Source organism: Aquarana catesbeiana, linkage group LG11 (genome assembly GCF_042186555.1).
Source record: "Aquarana catesbeiana isolate 2022-GZ linkage group LG11, ASM4218655v1, whole genome shotgun sequence".
NCBI lineage: Eukaryota > Metazoa > Chordata > Amphibia > Anura > Ranidae > Aquarana > Aquarana catesbeiana.
The window spans coordinates 276,961,415-276,982,496 of NC_133334.1; the positions used below are offsets into that span (position 1 = coordinate 276,961,415).

The following is a 21,082-nucleotide window of genomic DNA, read 5'->3' on the forward strand; positions in this document are numbered from 1 at the left end:
GTAATTTTGAATAACATTCAAGCACAATATGACTTGTGTAGCAATTGTATATTATAATTCTTTCTTTTTATTATCCCTTTAGGCAAATGTTTGCATACAGCTGGTGGAGAATGCTGACTTGCAGGATCAATATTCTGTACAATGATCGCACTTTGCTCCAGATATATGATACTTTAACGTTTGGCAGAGAGGTTTGGCAGAGAGGTTTGGGCCCAGTCCCCTCCCCGGGGAAGAACGTATCAGAAGAGGGATCAGAATTGAATAGCGCTGTGTATGGGACTGGGTTCAGCCACAACGACTTCCTTGCCTGAACGACACCGCAGTGCTCACTCCCCGGACAGGAAGTTCATCGGAGTGATTCAGCCTGCGAGCTCGGGAGGTGGGTCTATCCAGGGTGGTTCGAAAACAGCCGGAGAGACGAAGCACACAGTGGGCCCAGCACAGCTCTTTCTGATTGGCTGCAGGCAAGTAAAATGACATTTCAGGGACAGGCTGGAAACAGAGCTGGGTCGGCTGTTTCATGCAGACACTTGGATCTCTGCCAGCTCTCCGGGGGTGAAGGGGGGCTTCTGAGCACCAGTAATCCCCCTAAATGCCGAAAGCTGACTACACACCTTACAATCTGATTGTATGTTCTCTTAGATTTAGCTTTAACGGATTAAAAAAAAAAAAAAATCTCACAATCCAGAGGTGAGAAAACATTGACAGACACTGGGCCGGATCGGAGCTGTCGTTTAATGCCGACCTTTCACCTTTTATATAACTTTAACCCAGTGGTTGTCAACTTATGAGCTAAAGAGATGTGACCCCTGACATCACCAAAGGGCCACACATAATATTCAGTATATGGAGAGGAGTGTCAGAGACTGCAGATCTAATAGAGGAGATGAGGATCAGAGAGTGAGGACAGGATACAATGTTGGTGAGGAGATGCTGCAGAAGACAATACGAAGGTGAGAAGATGTTACATGAGGACAGTAGAGATCAATGCTGTTACCCCCAATCAGTGTCCCTAATACAGACTGATGAGGTCCAAGGGCCACACATCTTATACAAGGGCCACAGGTTGAGCTTGGGGGCTTTAAATTATTACACTCCTACCCCCCCCCCCCCCCCCGCATATCAGATAAATCTTAGTATTTCACCTTAGTTATAGCTTTAAGGGCTCATCCACATTGATGGTTTAAAGATGGTAAAACCCCACAGTTGAGCCTTGTTATTGCCCCCACCCCCACCCAACTGCAGAGGCAGCGGCCAGGGGTACACCCATACTGCAGGTACTATGCCCCCCGTAGCGCCTGCCGAGTGCAACTTATTCAAGGCTATAGGGCTTCTCTGCAAGCGCCCCACAACCACATGCAATGCACACGGTTGTGGCGGGCTAGTGTAGGGATCAAGGGGTTAAAGCAGGTGTTGAGAGGCAATACAACACCTTCTGGCTGCCTGTTTGCTCTCTGAAGAGTGGTCCAAGCGCGGATTACTCTTCAGAGACCAAAACAAGTGTGAAGGAGCCCTAACTCACTGCACTTCTACCCCCTTCATGTTGAATTTGAACCATTTTTTTTTTTTTTTCTTCGAAATGCCATTTTGAAGCTCTTCCACTGTCCTCCTTCCTCCTTTGCTTGAGTGAGTGGATGAAAAATGTATTTTATTTTATTTAGCCTTTAGTCACAGCGCCCTGCTGCACTGCCCACCTATGGCCTAATGATTGGGGGTTCTCCTTACACCCTATAGAAGCCGACCTAACTCCTGGAACTGAGACCTACTGTCTCCTGGCTATGTCCTCTGACCCCTCGATGAGACCCTCTGTCTCTTGGCTTCTGGCTGGGCCCTCTGACCCCAGGTGAGACGTTCTGTCTCTTGGCTTCTGGCTGGGCCCTCTGACCCCAGGTGAGACGTTCTGTCTCTTGGCTTCTGGCTGGGCCCTCTGACCCCAGGTGAGACGTTCTGTCTCTTGGCTTCTGGCTGGGCCCTCTGACCCCAGGTGAGACGTTCTGTCTCTTGGCTTCTGGTTGGGCCCTCTGACCCCAGGTGAGACATTCTGTCTCCTGGCTTCTGACTGGGCCCTCTGACCCCTTGATGAGACCCTCTGTCTCTTGGCTTCTGGCTGGTCCCTCTGACCCCAGGTGAGACGTTCTGTCTCTTAGCTTCTGGCTGGTCCCTCTGACCCCAGGTGAGACGTTCTGTCTCTTGGCTTCTGGCTGGTCCCTCTGACTCCTTGACAAGACCCTCTGTCACTTGGCTTCTGGCTGGGCCCTCTGACCCCTAGATGAGACCCTCTGTCTCTTGGCTTTTGGTTGGGCCCTCTGACCCTTCGATGAGATCCTGCAAGACAAAGGCATAATGAGCTAGTATGCATAGCATACTAGCTCATTATGTAATACTCACCTGAGATCGAAGCCCTCGCTGCGGTGCCCATACACAGCACCGGCCTGCGACATTTCTCCCCAGAGTTACTTCCGGGTATCGCGGCTCCAGCGCTGTGATTGGCCAGAGCCGCGATTACGTCACTCCCGCGCAGGAGCATGGGAGCTGCCGCTAACAGCACACTCACTGAAGCAAACGGCACGTACCAGCCGTTTGCTTCAGTGCGCGTGTGCCGATGACGTCGGCACATGCAGATACAGATACAGATGCACGGTTTAGGAGATGTCCGGGGTAGCTACAGCTAAGCCTTATTATAGGCTTACCTGTAGTCAAAAGTCATCTGTTATGTCGCGTAAACACGACCGCGCATGCGCGGGAGTGACGTAATCGCGGCTTCGGCCAATCACAGTGCCAGAGCCAAGATACCCGGAAGTAATTCAGATACACCTGAATCTCCTTATAATGAAAATTTTTGTCCAAATTTCGATTCGTAATGAAACAAATCATACATGTCTAATAGCTAGTGGGTACTGCAAGTTCTAAACATTCATTATATTTTTTATAAAAGTATGTTGAGGGCTCAGATGAGCTCCTCGTCTTTTATATAGAACTTTACACAAAAAATAACACAAAGCTGTAAAGAAGGCCGAGATCACTTTTATAGTTGTGTTATAATTCTTATTTTTTTAGTACTCTTTTGTTCTTATCTCGTTAAATATTCTTTTTTTTGGCTCTGCATGTTTTTTTCATGATTCCATCTGTCTGCACATCCACAATAAAGGGAGCTCATGAATAACACATAAACTACACCTACATGGACTAGATAGAGTTACCTTTCCAATATATGACCATATCCTGATAGACGATCCCCGGGTCCATTCTCTCTCTTCTTCTCTCTGGTGCCCAGGAGTCGGGTCAGGTACGTCCTTTTTCTTATTTCATACTCGCCAAGCTACCCCGGCCAGCCCCGTGACAAGGTCACTTCTTACAATTCATATCTAGCTCCATTTTGCGGCATATTTAGTATATATTGCAGATAAATGTCTATGGCTGGTCCTCATGCTAGCTACAAGGCTGCTGTCTCCTTTACTATTTCTTCTCCTTATTGTTTCTTTTTTGTGTTTAGTTTTCTTTTTTTTTCTTTTTTTTTTGTATGTACGTTTTTTTTTTTTGGAAAACCGACAAAACATTTAATAAAAACTCTCTGGGCCCGTTCACACCCCATTCAGTGCAGGCCTTTTCTTTCTGCATCCAAAAAAGCTATGAAAAGTAGGTGATATCTGGGTTCCAATGGCATAGTTCACACCAGTGCAGTGCATTTTGGTACTTTTCAGTTCCAGAAAAAAAAAGTACAACATGCTGTTTTTTTTTCCCTGAACAGAACTGTACTGGAATGCGGTAAAAAGCATCCAAAAAAGGCGTTAAAAATGCAAATGCAGAACTGCATCCGGAACGGATCTGGAGGATGTTTTTGTGATATGAACGGGCACTTTGATCAAAAAGAAAAAAAAAAATGCACTGGGTGGACGAGGGGAAATGACCTTTAACCACTTAAGGACCGCCCCATAGCAGATACACTGCTACAGGGCAGCCCTCCTGTGCAAAATGACGTGTATATACATATATATACGTGATTCTGCACTTCCTCCTAAGGGGCGCACGCGCGTGCTGCTAGCAGCCTGCTTCTGTGTATTCACAACAAAAGATGATCTGCGGGCGATGGTTAATGGATGTCCACCGGCACCCCCTGATAGTCGGGCAGAGACACAGAATGGAGCTCTGCCTATGTAAACAGGGCAGAGCTCCGTTCTAACGGGGGGGGTGGGGGGGATGGATTTATTCAGGGAATAAAATCCATCCCTTCCCTTAGTAAAAGCACCTCATACAGTACACTAAAGCACTGGTTGGGCACACAGTTAACCCTTTGATCGCCCTAGATGTTTAACCCCTTCCCAGCCAGTGTCATTAGTACAGTGACAGTGTATATTTTTAGCAGTGATCACTGTATTGGCGTCACTGGTTCCCACAAAATGTCAAAAGTGTCAGTTAGTGTCAGACTGTCCCGCTATAAGTTGCTGATCTCCTACATTACTAGTATAAAAATACATAAATAAATAAAAATTCCAGTATTTATCCCATAGTTTGTAGACGCTATAACTTTTGCGCAAAGCAATCAATATTTTTACTTTTGCGCAATACTTTTGCGCAAAGCAATCACCCCCGTCAAATCATTCCCCGCATCTATCACCTTTTGTACCACCACCCTCTCCCTTTAGAATGTAAACTCTACGAGTCGGGCCCTCCTGTCCCTTCTGTATTGAACTGTAATTGTAATTGTGCTGCCCTCCCTTCCACATTGTAAAGCGCTGCGTAAACTGTTGGCACTATATAAATCTTGAATAATAATAATAATAATATACGCTTATTGGATTTTTTTTTGCCAAAAATATGTAGCAGAATACATATTGCCCTAAATTTATGAAGAAATTTGATTTTTTTTAATGTTTGTATTGGATATGCTTTATAGCAGAAAGTAAAAAGATTTTTTTTTTTTTAATTGTTACTCTTTTTTTGTTTATAGCGTGAAAAAAAATATATATATTCACAGAGGTGATCAAATACCACCAAATGAAAGCTCTATTTGTGGGGGGAAAAAAAGGACATCAATTTTATTTGGGTACAGCGTCGCACAACCGCGCAATTGTCAGTTAAAATAACACAGTGCCGTATCGCAAAAAAAATAAATAAATGGCCTGGTCATGAAAGGGGGGGTAAATCTTCTAGAGGTCAAGTGGTTTAAAGACCTGCAGGAATCCTTCGGACTCATGCAACACACTGAAAAATTCTACCATATACAATTGACCCGATGAGAAGATACATCTGCTACTAATACTAATCATTTACATCAACAAGTTGATTGCAAAATAGTAATTCTTTTTGTATTATCTTTTATTTCTGCAGGTAATACTGAGTGTTGACTTTACTCTTCCCAATTATGGTGCGTATATTAATATATATATATATATATATATATATATATATATATATATATATATATATATATACGGGTGGTCTGGAAATGAAATATATCTATGTATTGTGGGGTTTTTTTTTGTTTTTTTTTCTTACATACTAAATAACGGTTATAAATTAACTGATAGCTTTCAACACAATAGATTAAGAAATAACAGATCAAAGTAAAACATTGTAGGTATCTAATATTATCATAAGCAAATGCAAAAAAATCTGGAGACTATTTGGGTTTCCTATGGTTTCGGTAGCTCAATCCTAGCAGGTACCTAAAATGTTGTCTATAATATATTATGACATACTGCATGGGTGATACAAGTTAGCTTGCTGTCCATGTTACATAGTTTCATAGTTAGTAAGGTTTAATAAAGACACCAGTCCATCCAGTTCAACCTGTGTCCGTATGGGTGTTTTTTGTATGTTTTTTTTTTTTTTTTTAAGAAGTACAGCCAAAGCTCGTTTGGCTGTACTTCTCCTGTGGATCACAGGAGTGCAATTTGTTCTACACTCCTGAGACCTGATTTCAGCTGACAGCGAACTAAAGCCCGCTGACGGCTGCCGTCACAGAGCCTGTCCAGGCTGGGGAGAGATCGTGACCATATGGCCAGGATCTACACAGGAGCTTGGACCGGCACCTGGCTCAACCTCTCACTGAGCCGCTAAGAGCCGGAGCCAACGGCTCCCACCCCCCTCAACAGCCCAGCGCTCCAGTGAGTTCCCTTCCACATAACATAAAATAAACAGTGGCAAGAAAGGTAGGCTTAATGCCCAGCTGCCACACATATGCGTCCACGGCGACATGAGGTTTGGGTGCTGATAGCGCACTACCAGCACATTGACCACGCTCACCAACAGCTCTTAGTGAAGCAGTGCCGGGACAAGGTCATCTAGAGCCCAGGGCGACCATGCCATATTGTGCCCCCCCTCCAAGATGTATGAGCACTATGTGTCAGCAAAAATCCTGTCCTCCCCCCAAAAAAACAACCATTATTCTGCATGCTCACCCCCAAGCATAAATTCCCCCTCCTCCCAGCACAAATTTTTGCCCCTTATCCTCCCCCGGTCAAATCCTCTATATTCCCATTTGCCCCATCACAAATCCACCCCCCCTCACAAAAAATAAATAAAAATCACCCCCCCCCCCCCCAAGCACAAATCCTCTTCTCACTCCAAATCCCCTGCTTCCAGTAACAAATTCCCCTCCCCTAATCTTTATCCTAGCACAAATCCCCCCCAACAAATGACCCCCTCCTAGCTCAAATACCCTCCAATCCAATCCCCCCCCTCAAAAAAAATATTTCCCCTCTACCATTATACTTTTATAGCACAAGCCCCCCAAATCCCCCCTCCTAGCACAAATCCTCTTCCCCATCCCCCTTGGCAAGACAAATCACCACTCCTAGCACACCTCCCCAAATTTGCCCTCCTAGAACAATTCTTATCCTCTGCTGACCCTTAAATTCCCCCCTCCCAACACAAACCCCCCCCCCAATCTCCTTGTGGTGCCCCTCCACAGCTCACATGATGCCACAGTGCCCAGGGCAGCTGCCCCTCCTGCCTACCCCTTGTCCGGGCCCTGTGGTGAAGCCTTTGGATGGGGAGCCAGAGAGATCTGACTGGCTGTGAGAGCCAATCACAGCGGTTTCATGATACAGAAGCTGTGCTGACTCCCAGGTTTTCCCAGGTAAAGGACACTAAAAGGGTGATAAGGGTTTCATTTTGCACTTTTGGGCTGGAACCGGAGAACATAATAACTAATAATAACCACCATCTACTTTCCAGTTTTCTCAGTCTGATTTGTTTTTCTATTATCAGGCTGCTATGTCGGGGAAGACTGTTGAGGTTGAAGGCTCAGAAGGAAGTCCTGGTGAAGATGTGCGATTGCCTTATCCTAAAGCATCTGTGAATCTGCCTTATCCTGAAACATCTGTGAATCTGCCTTATCCTGAAACATCTATGAATCTGCCTTATCCTGAAACATCTGTGAGTCTGCACTTCAAAATGGTTCACTACATAAATAAAATGGGAAAGGTTTAGGTGTTTCCTTCCAGCTATTGGATAGGTAGAACCAAGAGTCAGGAGACTTGATGTATGAATGTGTTCTTTCCAAGGTGTGAAGTTCGAAGTAGCCTCCAGTCATCTGTGAGTCCAAACATACGGGCTTGTGTACAGGTCTGCACATCAAAATGGTTCAGTATACAAGTTTAATTTTAGGGTTAGGGGTTTCCTTCCAACTATTGGATAGGAAGAACCAGGAGGCAAGAGGCCCAATGTATCAATGTGTTCTTCGCATGATGTGGAGTTCCGAATAAATCGGCCTTTAGTCCCATTCAAACCAGTCCTGATAGTTGGAAACCAGTAGTGGTGGGAAAACAATTCCAGTACTTTGTAGGAGCACTTTGATGCATCCAAACCTAGTGGAAATCTTGCCCTATAGGCATCATCCTAAAAAGGGAATGCTATGAACATCTGTCTTTCTTATGAAACATCTATGTTCTGCAGACAGGGCCGTCTTTAAGGCAGGGCAAAAGGGGCAGCTGCCCTGGGCCCTGTCATGGTTGTGGGGCCCAAAGCAGCTGCCTCATACTTGCCAGCTATCCTGGTTTAAATTTCCTTGTCCCTTGAAGGGACACCTGTGCTGTGTCCTGATATCTCAGTGTGAAGTTCTGTACTAATGCAGCCCAGCCTTATTGCCTTGTACTTACCTGCAGACCCCATGTTTACATGTAAATAATCGTGATTGATATGTAAATTGGGGCAGTGTGGGGTGTGCAGAGGTAGGCGAGAAGGAATTACAGTTTGGAGTGCACAGGTGAGCAGAGAGGGGATGTATAGAAGTAAGGAAGGTGGGCGCAAAGATGAGCAGAGGAGGCAGGCAGAGTTAAAGGAAAGGGGGGGGGTTGGAGTGGAGAGGATAGGGAAGGTTTGGGGTGCAGAGGTTAGCAGGGGTTTTAGGATGCAAAGGTGTATTGACATGGTAGATAAAGATGTAGGTCGCATGTGGGGCAGCCTATTCACTTCAATGGGCTGCTCTATGCAATAGAAATGCAGAAAAAAGTCCCTGACCAAAAGGTAAAGGGCAGCACATTTCTGTGGTCTCAGGAAAGCGATTTTGCATGTGTTCTCAACACACACAAATGTGAATGCAGGCTAAAGGTCTCAGTTACATTGGTGATCAGTGTAAATCTTCTCATTACATTGGTGGTTACTGTGAATGCTCCTGTTACATTAGTGGTCAGTGTAAATCCCCATTACATTAGTGGTCAGTGTAAATCCCCATTACATTAGTGGTCAGTGTAAATCCCCATTACATTAGTGGTTAGTGTAAATCCCCATTACATTAGTGGTTACTGTAAATCCCCATTACATTAGTGGTTAGTGTAAATCCCCATTACATTAGTGGTTACTGTAAATCCCCATTACATTAGTGGTTAGTGTAAATCCCCATTACATTAGTGGTTAGTGTAAATCCCCATTACATTAGTGGTCAGTGTAAATCCCCATTACATTAGTGGTCAGTGTAAGTCCCCATTACATTGGTGGTCAGTGCAAAAACCCCATTACATTGGTGGCCAGTGTAGAAACTCCTCTTTATATTGGTAGTCGATAAAAAAATCCTAACTTGCATTTGTGGTCAGTTTAGAATCCTCCCCTACATTGCTGGTCTATGTAGAAGCCCCCTTTAAATTGGTGGTCAGCGTAAATTTCCAGTTACAATGGTGGTGAGTGTAAATCTCCCCTTACATTGGTGGCCAGTGTAGAAATGCCCCTTTATTGGTTGTTGGTGTAAAATCTCCCATTACATTGGTTGTCAGTGTACATACTGCATTACATTGGTGATCAGTGTACATTTCCCTTTACATTGGTGGTAAGTGCAGAATTGCCCTTACACTGGTGGTCAGTGTAAATCCCCCCTTTACATTGGTGGTCAGTGTAAATCCCCCCCTAACATTGGTGGTCAGTGTAAATCCCCCTTTACATTGGTGGTCAGTGTAAATCCTTCTTTACATTGGTGGTCAGTGTAAATCCCCCTATACATTGGTGGTCAGTGTAAATCCCCCTTTACATTGGTGGTCAGTGTAAATCTCCCCTAACATTGGTGGTCAGTGTAAATCCTCCTTTACATTGGTGGTCAGTGTAAATCCCCCTTTACATTGGTGGCCAGTGTAAATCCCCCTTTTACATTGGTGGTCAAACTTACATACCTGTTTATACCTTGTGTTTGCTTTGCTTAGCTTCAAAAATGATACCCCGTGTTGCTTTAGTGGTGTTTCGAAGCATCTTCAAAGCCTTCATAGAACTCTATGATAAAGTTCGCTTGAAGCACCTGCGGCTTTTGAGGTTGAGGTTTGAGGCTTTAATTCAGCTTTAGCTTTGCTTTGTTTTGGAGAAATTGCAGGTATGAGATATCCACACACAAACAGGGCATCTGTCAAGCATCAACAAAGCTTCAAAAGAGCATCACCGACGATTTACCGACGCATCACCGACGCTTTACCGACGCATCACCGACGCTTTACCGACGCATCACTGACGCTTTACCGACGCATCACCGACGCTTTACCGACGCTTTACCGACGCATCACCGACGCTTCATCAAAGCATCACTAAAGCATCAAAAACACATAATTAAAGCATGTTGAAGTGGTAGGCGCTTTAATGTATGTTGATGCCAAAGCAAGCGTAAATGAGCCCTTACAGTGCAGAGGCCAGATGGAATTCTAAAAGGTGTGTACAACATCCATTATGAATTCCCACGTTATGTTTTGCACAGAAAATACCATTGGAGCACTGTGAAGATACGTTATGAGTTGTTTGCTCAAACACTGTGAAGATACTTCAGATACTTCAGATACTTCAGAAGCACTTCATTGGTACACCATGAAGATACAAGAACACTTTAATGATGCATTGTGAAGATTATTTAAGAGCACTTTGTTGAAGCACTGTGAGGATACTTTAGGAGCACTTTACTTAAGATACTGTAAGAGCACTTTATTGACAACACCGTGAAGATCTGATCAGAATGAAACAGAGGTAAGAAGCAGGCAACTAGCATTTTTAGACGGAGGTCAGCAATGGCAGTCCATTACAGGCTTACTTTAGGGCACAGCTGATCCCTGCACATTGTCCCGCTTTTATAAATAAAAAAAGGATATTTCAGTTTTATTTTTCTCAAATTTGCTGTTCTCAAAGAATTTCCTTTGCAATCTCTTGCAGGCCCTTCCAGATGTGGGAAAAATAATGAAAGACTTGGGCATTGAATCCACTATTCCAAAAGAAATTCCAGAAGGCAGTCCAGTAAGTATCCCAAAATGTGAAACTTATTTCTCCCTAATTCTCCCTTCTCCCTGATAGTCCCGACCAGATCCTCAGTGAGATCCCTTAATCAGTTCCAGCAAGTTTCAGCAGAACATGCCCCTCAGCTCTTAACATAGCTGGGACCTCGATGAGCACATGTAGAAGTGCAGCTGGACTGCCCAGAATGTCAGCAGCCCCTCCAGGCTGGGAACTTCTCCTCCTGGACAAGAACAGGGCTACCTCAGGCCCCAGACTATTTATGCACTCCGTGGCCACCTACTGGGCATCCTCCATCAGGGACTGGCTGAGACAACATAAATATTCAGGCTGTGGATCTGCCTCTTCCCACTACATTCTAGAATTCTCTAGAAGGCAGGGGAAAGCAGTCGAACCCCCAGCCAGTGAAGCCTAGAACAGTCCAAAACAATCACAATCTGCTCCACTGATTACAGGGGAGCCAAAAAAACTAAAATGACCAATCTAGGAGAGTGCTATAAACCTATAAAGAAATACTAGATGGTGATTTTAGTAAACCAAAGGATAGGTCTTTATAAAGCTGACTGCAAGGAAGACCTACCACATCTCTGAATCTGAGATTGGAGAGAGGAGGAGGATAGGCACATATCCCGCAGTAGGTCAAAGTCCTTAATAGGCTGTAGTGATGTAGAATAAGGCCCCATTCACACTAGCGCGTTTTTTGATGCATTTTGCATTTTGCAGAAATGCACGGGAATTTTTTAACATGGGTTCCTATGGAACATGTTCACATCAATGCTTTTTTGTATCTCCGCGTTTTTGGAAAGGGTCGGGGACTTTTTCTCATGCAAAATGCAGCGTTTTGCATGTAATGGTTTTCAATGGACAAGCATCAAAAACGCAAGTGCACCTTTTTTGCAGCGTTTTTGGTGCGTTTTTGGTGCGTTTTTGCCGTTTTTTTTTTTTTTTTTTTATTTTTATTTTTTTTTGTAATTTTTTTGTAAGACTGTAAAAAAAAATGAAAAAAAAAAAAAAAAAAAAACGCAAAACGCAAATCGCGGCAAAAACGCAGCAAAAACGCCGCTAAAACGCGGCAAAAACGCGGCTCAAAAACGCGGCAAGCATGAAAAAAAAAACTCCAAAAACGCTCAAAAGCAACATGCATAGGTGTGAATCGAGCCTTAGGGTTCTCTAATATTGGAGAAAAATTAAAGGGAGAACCTGACTGGCCCAAAGAACTGTTAACTCTTCATTCCATTTTTAAAGTACACCTTCATTTCGCCCATTCCAGGTAAGTTCCTTTCTTTGATAGCACTTCCCCCATTCTGCTGATATCTACCAGCATTTCCCCTTTGTGTTACCGCCTTACCTCCCAATATCTTCCGAATGATTTTCTTTACTCTTTACCAGACTGATGCGTCAGTAAAGCCTGGTGGACTTGGCTTTGAAGGCTTTTTTGGAAGACCCGGTGAAGATGTGGGATTTCCTTGCTGTGAAACATCAGTAAGTCCAAATGTATTGCATTGAACTTGGCTCCACACATCAAGATGGCATAAAGGCTCAATGCAGGGGAGGACTGGGCTGAGGGTCAGGTAGGCATTTGCCCCCCAGATCAGTTTAAATTGCACAGTATATGTTGGGTTGGTGGCTCTGGGTGGGAACATCCAGTTTCAGATGGACTGAACCTTTAAATTAACTTTTGTATAAAGTGTTCCAGTAGATCTAAAGCTAATGAAGGAAGGTATCTTAATTAGGTCAAGCACTTGCTTCAGTAAAGCCTCACTGCCTGTACCTTTGGATGCCACCCTGAAGTTTGGGGGGAACAGGAATGGGCTAAAACTAGACATAATGGCCAAATAAAAATGTCTATGCTGCTATTTTTTGTCTATCTTCTAGAACTTTGTATCATTTTATTTCAGGGGGAGTTTCCAAATGTGGATAAAATCATGAAAGATTTAAGTATCGAGTCACCTAGCTGTCAGAAACCTCCAGCAAACATGCCGGTAAGTTCTGTACACTGAAGTCATTCAGGCAAGGCCTTATGTAGCCATCAGGCAGCGCTAGACAAATCTGAATGGAGATGCACCCTTGTACAAGCTCCGCCCCTTGTGTCATGTGATCACACCTTGTAAACTTTAGACGTCAGCGAGCCTGAGATTCCCGGAGGGCAGGGACCAAGAGGTGGCAATAAAAAGAGTGAAGAATGTAGGGATAGCAATGGCGTGGTTCAGTAATGGCAGGCCTGCATGGGATTACATTATAGTAGTATGATCCTCTACACCAGGGGTCTCCAAACTATGCCCCTACAGTTGTTCAGGAACTCCAATTCCCATCATGCCCAGTCATGTCTGTGAATCTCAGAGTTTTTTACAATGCCTCATGGGACGTGTAGTTCCGCAACACCTGGAGGGCCGTAGTTTGGAGATCCCTGCTCTACACAAAAAAACTCTGACTTGACAATAGGTGGGGAAAAAAATGCAGTTTTTATAACTATAATAACTATATAATATATATATAATAACTATATAATAACTATAACTTCATATAATAACTATATAATAACTTTATAACTTATAACACAGACCATAATCTGGCAAACATCACATATGGACAACAAACAAGCAATCTCCACAAGACACAGGGTAACAAATGGGCAATTGTGACAATATGTGGGCCACAAATGGGCAATTGTGACAATATGTGGGCCACAAATGGGCAATTGTGACAATATGTGGGCCACAAATGGGCAATTGTGACAATATGTGGGCCACAAATGGGCAATTGTGACAATATGTGGGCCACAAATGGGCAATTGTGACAATATGATCACATGTTGACCCCAACGCGTTTCACTTATAACATTAATCTTTATCAGGGGTAGAGCACAAGATTCTCTGTAAGGTAATAACAGACATTTAAATAGTGAAATATATAATTGGCACTCCCGCCAAACACATTTTGCGTTAAGTTTGCTCTGTTTATTATCTAAAGGTCCTAAGTTTATGATTGTTTGAAAAGGAGCGCTACTTGAGGGTGCTCGATTCTCATTCCTGTTTTTGTCACTTGTGCTTTATACAACATTGATACTTCAATAAAAATATTGAAAATTAAACAGTGAAATATAGAAAAAAAATTATATTTCACAATTTAAATCACTATATTTATATTACAGAGAGTTTACATTACAGAGAATGTACTGCTCTACCCCTAATGAAGACTATTGTTTTAAGTGTAACGAGTTGGGATCTAGATGTGGTCATCTGTCAACTATGTGACATATTGGTCTATCACATAAAATACCAATAAAACATATTTACAGTATGTGTTTGGTTGTAACATGACAAAATGTGAAAAATTACAAGGGGTATGAATACTTTTTCAAGGCACCGTAATATCTTTGCAACTCCTACAATACAATAGGCAGCAAAGGGACAGCCACTGCAATGCTTGGGGGGAAAAACAGGCAATTGTTATAGTACATAGGCAACCAATGGGAATCCATCAAAATACATAGGCAAAAAATGGGTAATCACTGCAATATGCAGGCAACAATCCAACAGTCTGCAGTGCCAACTTTCTGCTCCGACTTCTGAAGACGGCGATCCGTCCAATCAGTGGCTGAGCTGGAGAGGAAACTTCTGGAAGACTCAGTAATCCAGCTGTGTAAAAGCCGGGGAGTTCCCAGCTATGCATGTGTTTATTCTAATATAAAACAATGCTAGTACTGCCTTGCTTCATGCTGATAGCATATTCTGCCTTCCGTTTCCTGAGTGTGCACAACAGAATCAAAAATCAGATCCCCGTAGGTAAACACAGATAGATGCTCCCTTTTTTTTGTACATCAAGTGAAGGGAACAGACTGCACACCTCTGGTCTACTGGGCCCCCTGTTAGGAGGTAGGAGGTGAAATGTTAATACAAGTTGAAGATCAGATAATGAAATATCATTGGATATTGAGAATTACCATATTTTTGTCTCTCTTTTGTCACAGGCGGCACCCAATGTTTTGGACTCTCCCCCCCAATGCTTGTTTGGTGAGTACCACATTTTGGATACAGCTAGAAAAACTATCCACAGTAGACATGTGCAATTCGTTTAGTTCCAAATTCGTTTTTTTAACAAATTTTGACAAATTCGTTAATTCCGAATTTTCGACGAATGAAACGAAAATGAAAACTAACAAATTTTTTGTCAGTGCACATGTCTAATCCACAGTATCCAAATATATATATATATAGATTAGATTACATGGCTAAAATGGTTTTATTACTAAAAGCTGGTCAGTTTTTATGGGTAAAACATATCACTGTCAGTCCTTTAAAGGGTAACTCCACTTTCGCGGTTAAAAAAAAAATGCAAACAAAGAAAAAATAATCTAGCGTATACAATTGCCACACAAGTCATATTGTAATCGAATGTTATTAAAAATTCCCTTTCCTTTTCAATCTGCGGCTGTTTTCATTTTCTGTAAAGTGCAAAATGGCCACCTGGAGGCGCTCTGTACACAGATGGTATACAGAGCGCCCCCCCCCTCAAGAAATGTCATTTCCTGCTTGTGTGATTGGCTCACTGATTTTCCCAGAAGTCTGCACTAAGATACAAGTCAGATTTTGGGCATCCCCTGCAACACATGTCATTTTTGGTGAGATACTCCCAATAGGAAATCACGGCTAAAGGAATGCAGGCCCAGCAGCTTTCCTCATTAGAGCCCTGCAGGTGCAGCAGCTGACTGATAATTATGAAACCACTCCCATTAGATTCACTTTCCAACAAACATGCCGGTTATCGGCATTCCTTTCATCACGCGCTGAGGAGAGGAGTGCCAATTAGTGCCCACCAGTGCTGTCTCTCAGTGCCTATTAGTGATGCCTATCAGTGCCGCTTTTGAGTGCCCCCTCATGCAGCCTATCAGTGCCAATCAATGCCACCTATCAGTGCCCATCAGTGTTGCATATCAGTGCAGCCTCATCAGTGTTTATCAGTGCAGCCTCATCAGTGCCCATCAGTGCAGCCACATCAGTGCCCATCAGTGTCTCCTCATCAGTGCCCATCAGTGTCTCCTCATTAGTGCCCATCAGTGCAGCCTCATCAGTGTCTCCTCATCAGTGCCCATCAGTGCAGCCTCATCAGTGCCCATCAGTGCAGCCTTATCAGTGCCCATCAGTGCAGCCTTATCAGTGCCCATCAGTGCAGCCTCATCAGTGCCCATCAATGCAGCCTTATCAGTGCCCATCAGTGCAGCCTCATCAGTGCCCATCAGTATCTCCTCATCAGTACCCATCAGTGCAGCCTCATCAGTGCCCATCAGTGTCTCCTCATCAGTGTCCATCAGTGATTCCTCATCAGCACCCATCAGTGTCTCCTCATCAGTGGCCATCAGTGCCTCCTCATCAGTGTCTCCTCATCAGTGCCCATCAGTGCAGCCTCATCAGTGCACATCAGTGTCTCCTCATCAGCACCCATCAGTGCAGCCTATCAGTGCCCATCAGTGCAGCCTCATCAGTGTCTCCTCATCAGTCCCCATCAGTGTCTCCTCATCAGTGCCCATCAGTGAAGGAGAAAAATTACTTATTTGCAAAAATTTTATAACAGAAACTAAGAAAACTTTTTTTTTTCCCCATAAATGTATTGAACGGGTTGTAACATACATAGAATACATATCACATGTATAACAATTATAGAACAAAGAGCATAGGATAATTGTTGTATAATATGATCGGTCATATAACAAATCATATATTTGCAGATTCACAAAATATTGTTTACATAGTAGGTGAGGTTGAAAAAAGACACAAGTCCATCAAGTCCAACCTATGCAAAAAAAAAAAAAAAAAAAATCCCAGTGGTGATTACATACCACCAAAATAAATTTTTATCTGTTTCCAAAAAAAATGATAAAAATTGTGTATGGGTACAGCATTACATGACCGCACACTTATCATTCAAAGTGTGACAGCGCTGAAAGTTGAATTTTGGCCTTGGCAGGAAGGGGGTAAAATTTCCCAGTAGGCAAGTGATTTAAAAACTGACCACACTAGGCATGAGAGCACCCCATGGTCAGCTCCTTAGCTCTCTAGCTGTGCTGGGAACTCAGTGCGATCTCCTCCAATGATCAGATTTGTCCTGACACCCGCCCCCCCTTTCCCACACAGCCATTCACTGTGAAGACCGGTGTGCTGCTGTTTTTTCTCCCCCAACTCTCTGTGCAGCTGAGGGAATGTGATTGCTTAGGAAGCTCTTTGAAAAATGTTGCTGAAGGTAGACTAAGGCTCGATTCACATCTATGCATGTTGCTTTTGAGTGTTTTTGGAGTTTTTTTTTGTGATGCTTGCCATGTTTTTGAGCAGCGTTTTTGTAGCGTTTTTGATGCATTTTTGCCGCGTTTTGCGTTTTTTTTTTTTTTTTTTTTTTTACAGTTTTTTTTTTAGACTGTATACAGTCTAAAAAAAAAAAATTAAAAAAAAAACCGCCAAAAACGCTGTAAAAACGCTGCACTTGCGTTTTTTATGCTGGTCCATTGAATTCTATTACATGCAAAACGCTGCATTTTGCATGAAAAAAAGTCCCCGACCCTTTCCAAAAATGCAGAGGTACAAAAAGGCATTGATGTGAACATGTTCCATAGGAACCCATGTTAAAAAAATTCCCATGCATTTCTGCAAAATGCATCAAAAAATGCGCTAGTGTGAATGGAGCCTTAGGCCTGGTTCACACCGTTTTGCAGAAACACACTGCAGTCCGTTTAGCATGGTTTCCTATGGATGTAATTCACATCTGTGCATTTTTATTGAAAAAGCCAGAGACTTTTTTTTTTCTGGTTTTTGGTTCCATAGACTTCAATGGATCAAAAATGTGTATTGGAAAACGCAAACCACGCCTGCAATATGCAAACTGCAACCTGCATAGGTGTGAACCAGGCCTTATACTTTAAGACTGAAATCTAAAACACAGTTTTCATGTAGCTTTGTAATAGTTTTTAGTAAATGTATTTTTACACACAGTGCAGCTAATATAAGTACCTGAATCTGTCTTGGTATTAGCCTCCTGCCATCCCCTGTACAGCATCCCAAGGAACATGCAGACAGGAGGAGAGAGCAGAGTGAGCAGAAATGATAATTTGGGAAATGACTAGTTTTTGGCATGTTGCACTTTGTCTCTGGAATTGTAATACTTTGTCATTTACATTGTGTGCTTTTTTTTTTTTTGTAGACGTTGGTTTTGGTTTTAAAGAGGAGGTACTGAATGAACCCAAAGACCCTCAGAAGACGAAGAACCCGTCTGATGCGGCACCGGCCACCCCGGAGAAGAAACCCGCCGTAGATGACCCAACGAAGAAGGCAGAAGCTGGGAAACAATCCTGATTTTTATTACTGTGCACTGCTTACAATAAAACCAAAGACTTTGGAATTTCTTCCCCTTAAAATGTATGTAAAGCGAAAACTTTTTTTTTTTAGATATATATCATTTTGAATAGACTAGGGAAGGGTTAGGACCCCTGTTAGGTTCAGGCAGATTTCTCTTTTACTTCCTGTCCTGGAGACACAACAGGAAGTGAGAGGAGATCTCTACAACGTGAGGGTGGCCGTTGTCACCAAAACAGGTTTCCTATTAGAAGATTTTCTTTTACTTCCTGCTCCTGTGACAACTCAAAAATATTGGGTTTCCCATCGCTTTTTTTTTTTTTTTTTTTTTGGTTTGGCTACCTGAAAAAATAAAGATAGTAAAAGGCTGACAGGGGCTCTAACCCTTCCACATTCTATCCAAAACTAAAAAAAAAAAAAAAAAAGGTTTGGTTTTACATACACTTTAATGTTCACCAAATATCTGGCAAACTTGAAATTTCCTCCTTCCTAATACATAGATTAACCCTAAGTAGCGGAGGTAATAAAAAAAAAACTCTGCTACAAATGCGCCACTATAAATTATTAGGGTGGTTGTAAACCTCTGAAAAGGAAAAATGAACAAAGCATATCCTTCTATAGTGTGTTCTAGCCTCAATCCGAAGCACCTCCTCTGATTTCTGTCTCCTCTCTCATTCCTCTGCTATCTGCATGAGTCAGTTCTGACAGGTAATGCCAACGCCAGACAATCCTGGGAGAAAAGCCCCCCCCCCCCCCCAGCACACAGCAAGTGATTGACAGCCTCAGCTGTGCATATTTCCCTATGAGACTGTGTAGAGAAAGGAGGGGGGGGTGTGCCCATTACCTCCACTCAGGTCTCAGATTACACTCAGCTCCCTGCTCCATGATATGCTGTATGTGACATTAGATCCCCACCCCCTTGCCTGCTGGAGCTAAGGAATGCTGTGTAAATTCCGTATTTTGAATGGCTTTAGAGAAGAGAGGGCTGCAGATAATCATATACAACTTTTGTAGGAGGATTTTTGTAAGGCCTCATGCACACTGCTGCTGTTAAACGCATGTTTTTTTGTGAGTTTAGGAGTTTTTTTTTTATGCCCTTATACACCACTAATGTTATCCTATGTGTTAATGCACACATTGTTAGCAGTTTAGTAGCAAGGGAGTTTAGAGGATGTTTTCTGAACACCCAAAAATCACATTTAGGAGAGGCAATTTTGACCACAAAAATGCTGAACGCTGGTAAACGCACAAAAACGTGCATAAACCCAAACGACACGCTAGGCGCGTTTAAGCACTTCAGCGTTTATTTAAATGGCCAGAATACATTAAAATTCTGGCCAATGAAATAAATGAACACCCACACTCTGCTAAACTCACCTAAACTGCTTTGAAAAAAATGCAGCTTAGGTGAGTTTATAACCTCTTCGGTCAGGATTAACAGCGTTTACAAGAAACCATGAGGTCTAAGAGGGCTGCAGATTAATAGGTACAACTTACACGGCAGGGGTTTGTAGGTTTGCTGCAGATAAACAGGTACAACTTATGTGGGAGCAGTTTGTAGAAGGGCAGCAGATAAACAGGTACAACTTACGTGGGAGGGGTTTGTAGGATGGCTGCAGATAAACAGGTACAACTTATGTGGGAGCAGTTTGTAGAAGGGCAGCAGATAAACAGGTACAACTTATGTTGGAGGAGTTTGTAGAAGGGCAGCAGATAAACAGGTACAACTTACGTGGGAGGAGTTTGTAGGATGACTGCAGATAAACAGAAACAACTTATGTAGGAGGATTTGTTAAATCTCTGTGTATCACCCGAGTCCAGTCACTTTGCTGTGTATACGGAAGGGTTTACAACCACTTTAATTTTAGTTTTTTCTTTTTTTTGAGATGCAAAAAAAAAATATACAGATTTCCCAAAAAGTTTGGCCTTGGCCATTACAATGAAAACCATTCGGTGGCAGGGTAAATCCTCCCTCTCATTTTTTCCATCCCTAATGTACTGACTGATAATATCACCTATTTTATTTATGAACATGTATGTATGTATGTATGTTCAGTTTTTGTTTGTTTTTGTTCAGTTGTTTAAATCAGAAATTCCAGATAAAATACCAAAAGGTAAAAAGAAGAGCCCAATATAAAAATAAAATAACAAAATCAGCTTTAGCTTCAATCCATGAGAATACCCCCGCAATACTTTTTTTTTGGGTGTCCTAAGACTGATGGCCAGCATTACTCAACCTGCTCCTTCTGAGCCCGGGTCATTCTGCCCCAAGAGTGTGACTGGACAGTGAACAGAGAAGTAGCACAGCGATGAGCTCAACTCTTTGTCACTCTGCTCTCACCGCTATTAGCATGCTTCTTGTCAGCGCATGAACCGACTGGCTCTTTTCTGAGGACAGAAAAGGTAAATGACCATACCTTCACTGGCCACTCCTTTATTGCACCAAATATTGTATGCAAAACACTGGCCTGAAAGTCTGCATTTGCATAGGGATTTAGTAGTATGCCCCGCCCCCGAGGGACAGGGCTTGGGCTTTGGTGATAGGCTAATCAGCCACCAAACACTGCCTGTGTGAACTTTTTTTTTTTTTTTTTTCTGCAGTTTTTATTATGTTATACTGCTTGGCAAAATTATTTATTATGTGTTCTTCTACTCTCAGATTTTTGTTTCTCCTTATTTGCTGTTCCCGGTTTTATTCTTGTGTTTAAACCGACATTTAAATAAAGGATTTAAAAACAAAGAACAAAAGGATCTCACTGGTGGGTGAAAATAATAAATGATCGCTGGTGATGTCAATAATTAGGATTATATCTGTGGACCTGCAATGTGCATTAATGTATTCTTTGCATTGCCATTTATTGCATCTGCAGTGAAGGGCACCACAATGCACATCGTGTTTGTCTGCTGCATTGCTAGAAATGCTACAGTTGCATTGTTTCACGCACTAAGGAGCATTGCCAGAACATTCAAAACAAAGAGATTGTTATAATACAGTCGCCTTAATGCAGAAAATTATAATCTGTTAATGCAACACATAAGGGTCTATT

At 42.7% G+C, this 21,082-nt stretch overlaps 1 protein-coding gene across 4 annotated transcripts in view; it reads left to right on the forward strand.

Moving 5' to 3' along the window:
* LOC141112812 (uncharacterized) overlaps positions 1–20,783 on the forward strand; it is a 32,189-nt gene extending 11,406 nt beyond the window's left edge. For 2 of the 4 annotated variants that reach the window (XM_073605876.1, XM_073605875.1), the window contains exons 2-9: positions 83–464; positions 5,329–5,365; positions 7,213–7,380; positions 10,618–10,698; positions 12,085–12,177; positions 12,594–12,677; positions 14,666–14,708; positions 17,884–20,783. In XM_073605876.1, the coding sequence (XP_073461977.1) occupies positions 5,363–5,365; positions 7,213–7,380; positions 10,618–10,698; positions 12,085–12,177; positions 12,594–12,677; positions 14,666–14,708; positions 17,884–18,035 (624 nt within the window). In that variant the 5' untranslated portion in view covers positions 83–464; positions 5,329–5,362 and the 3' untranslated portion in view covers positions 18,036–20,783. Of the gene's footprint in view, positions 1–82; positions 465–488; positions 954–5,328; positions 5,366–7,212; positions 7,381–10,617; positions 10,699–12,084; positions 12,178–12,593; positions 12,678–14,665; positions 14,709–17,883 lie in introns of those variants that run through there. The other 2 variants (XM_073605877.1, XM_073605879.1) reach the window with 2 other exon arrangements.
* The last annotated feature ends 299 nt before the right edge of the window (positions 20,784–21,082 follow it).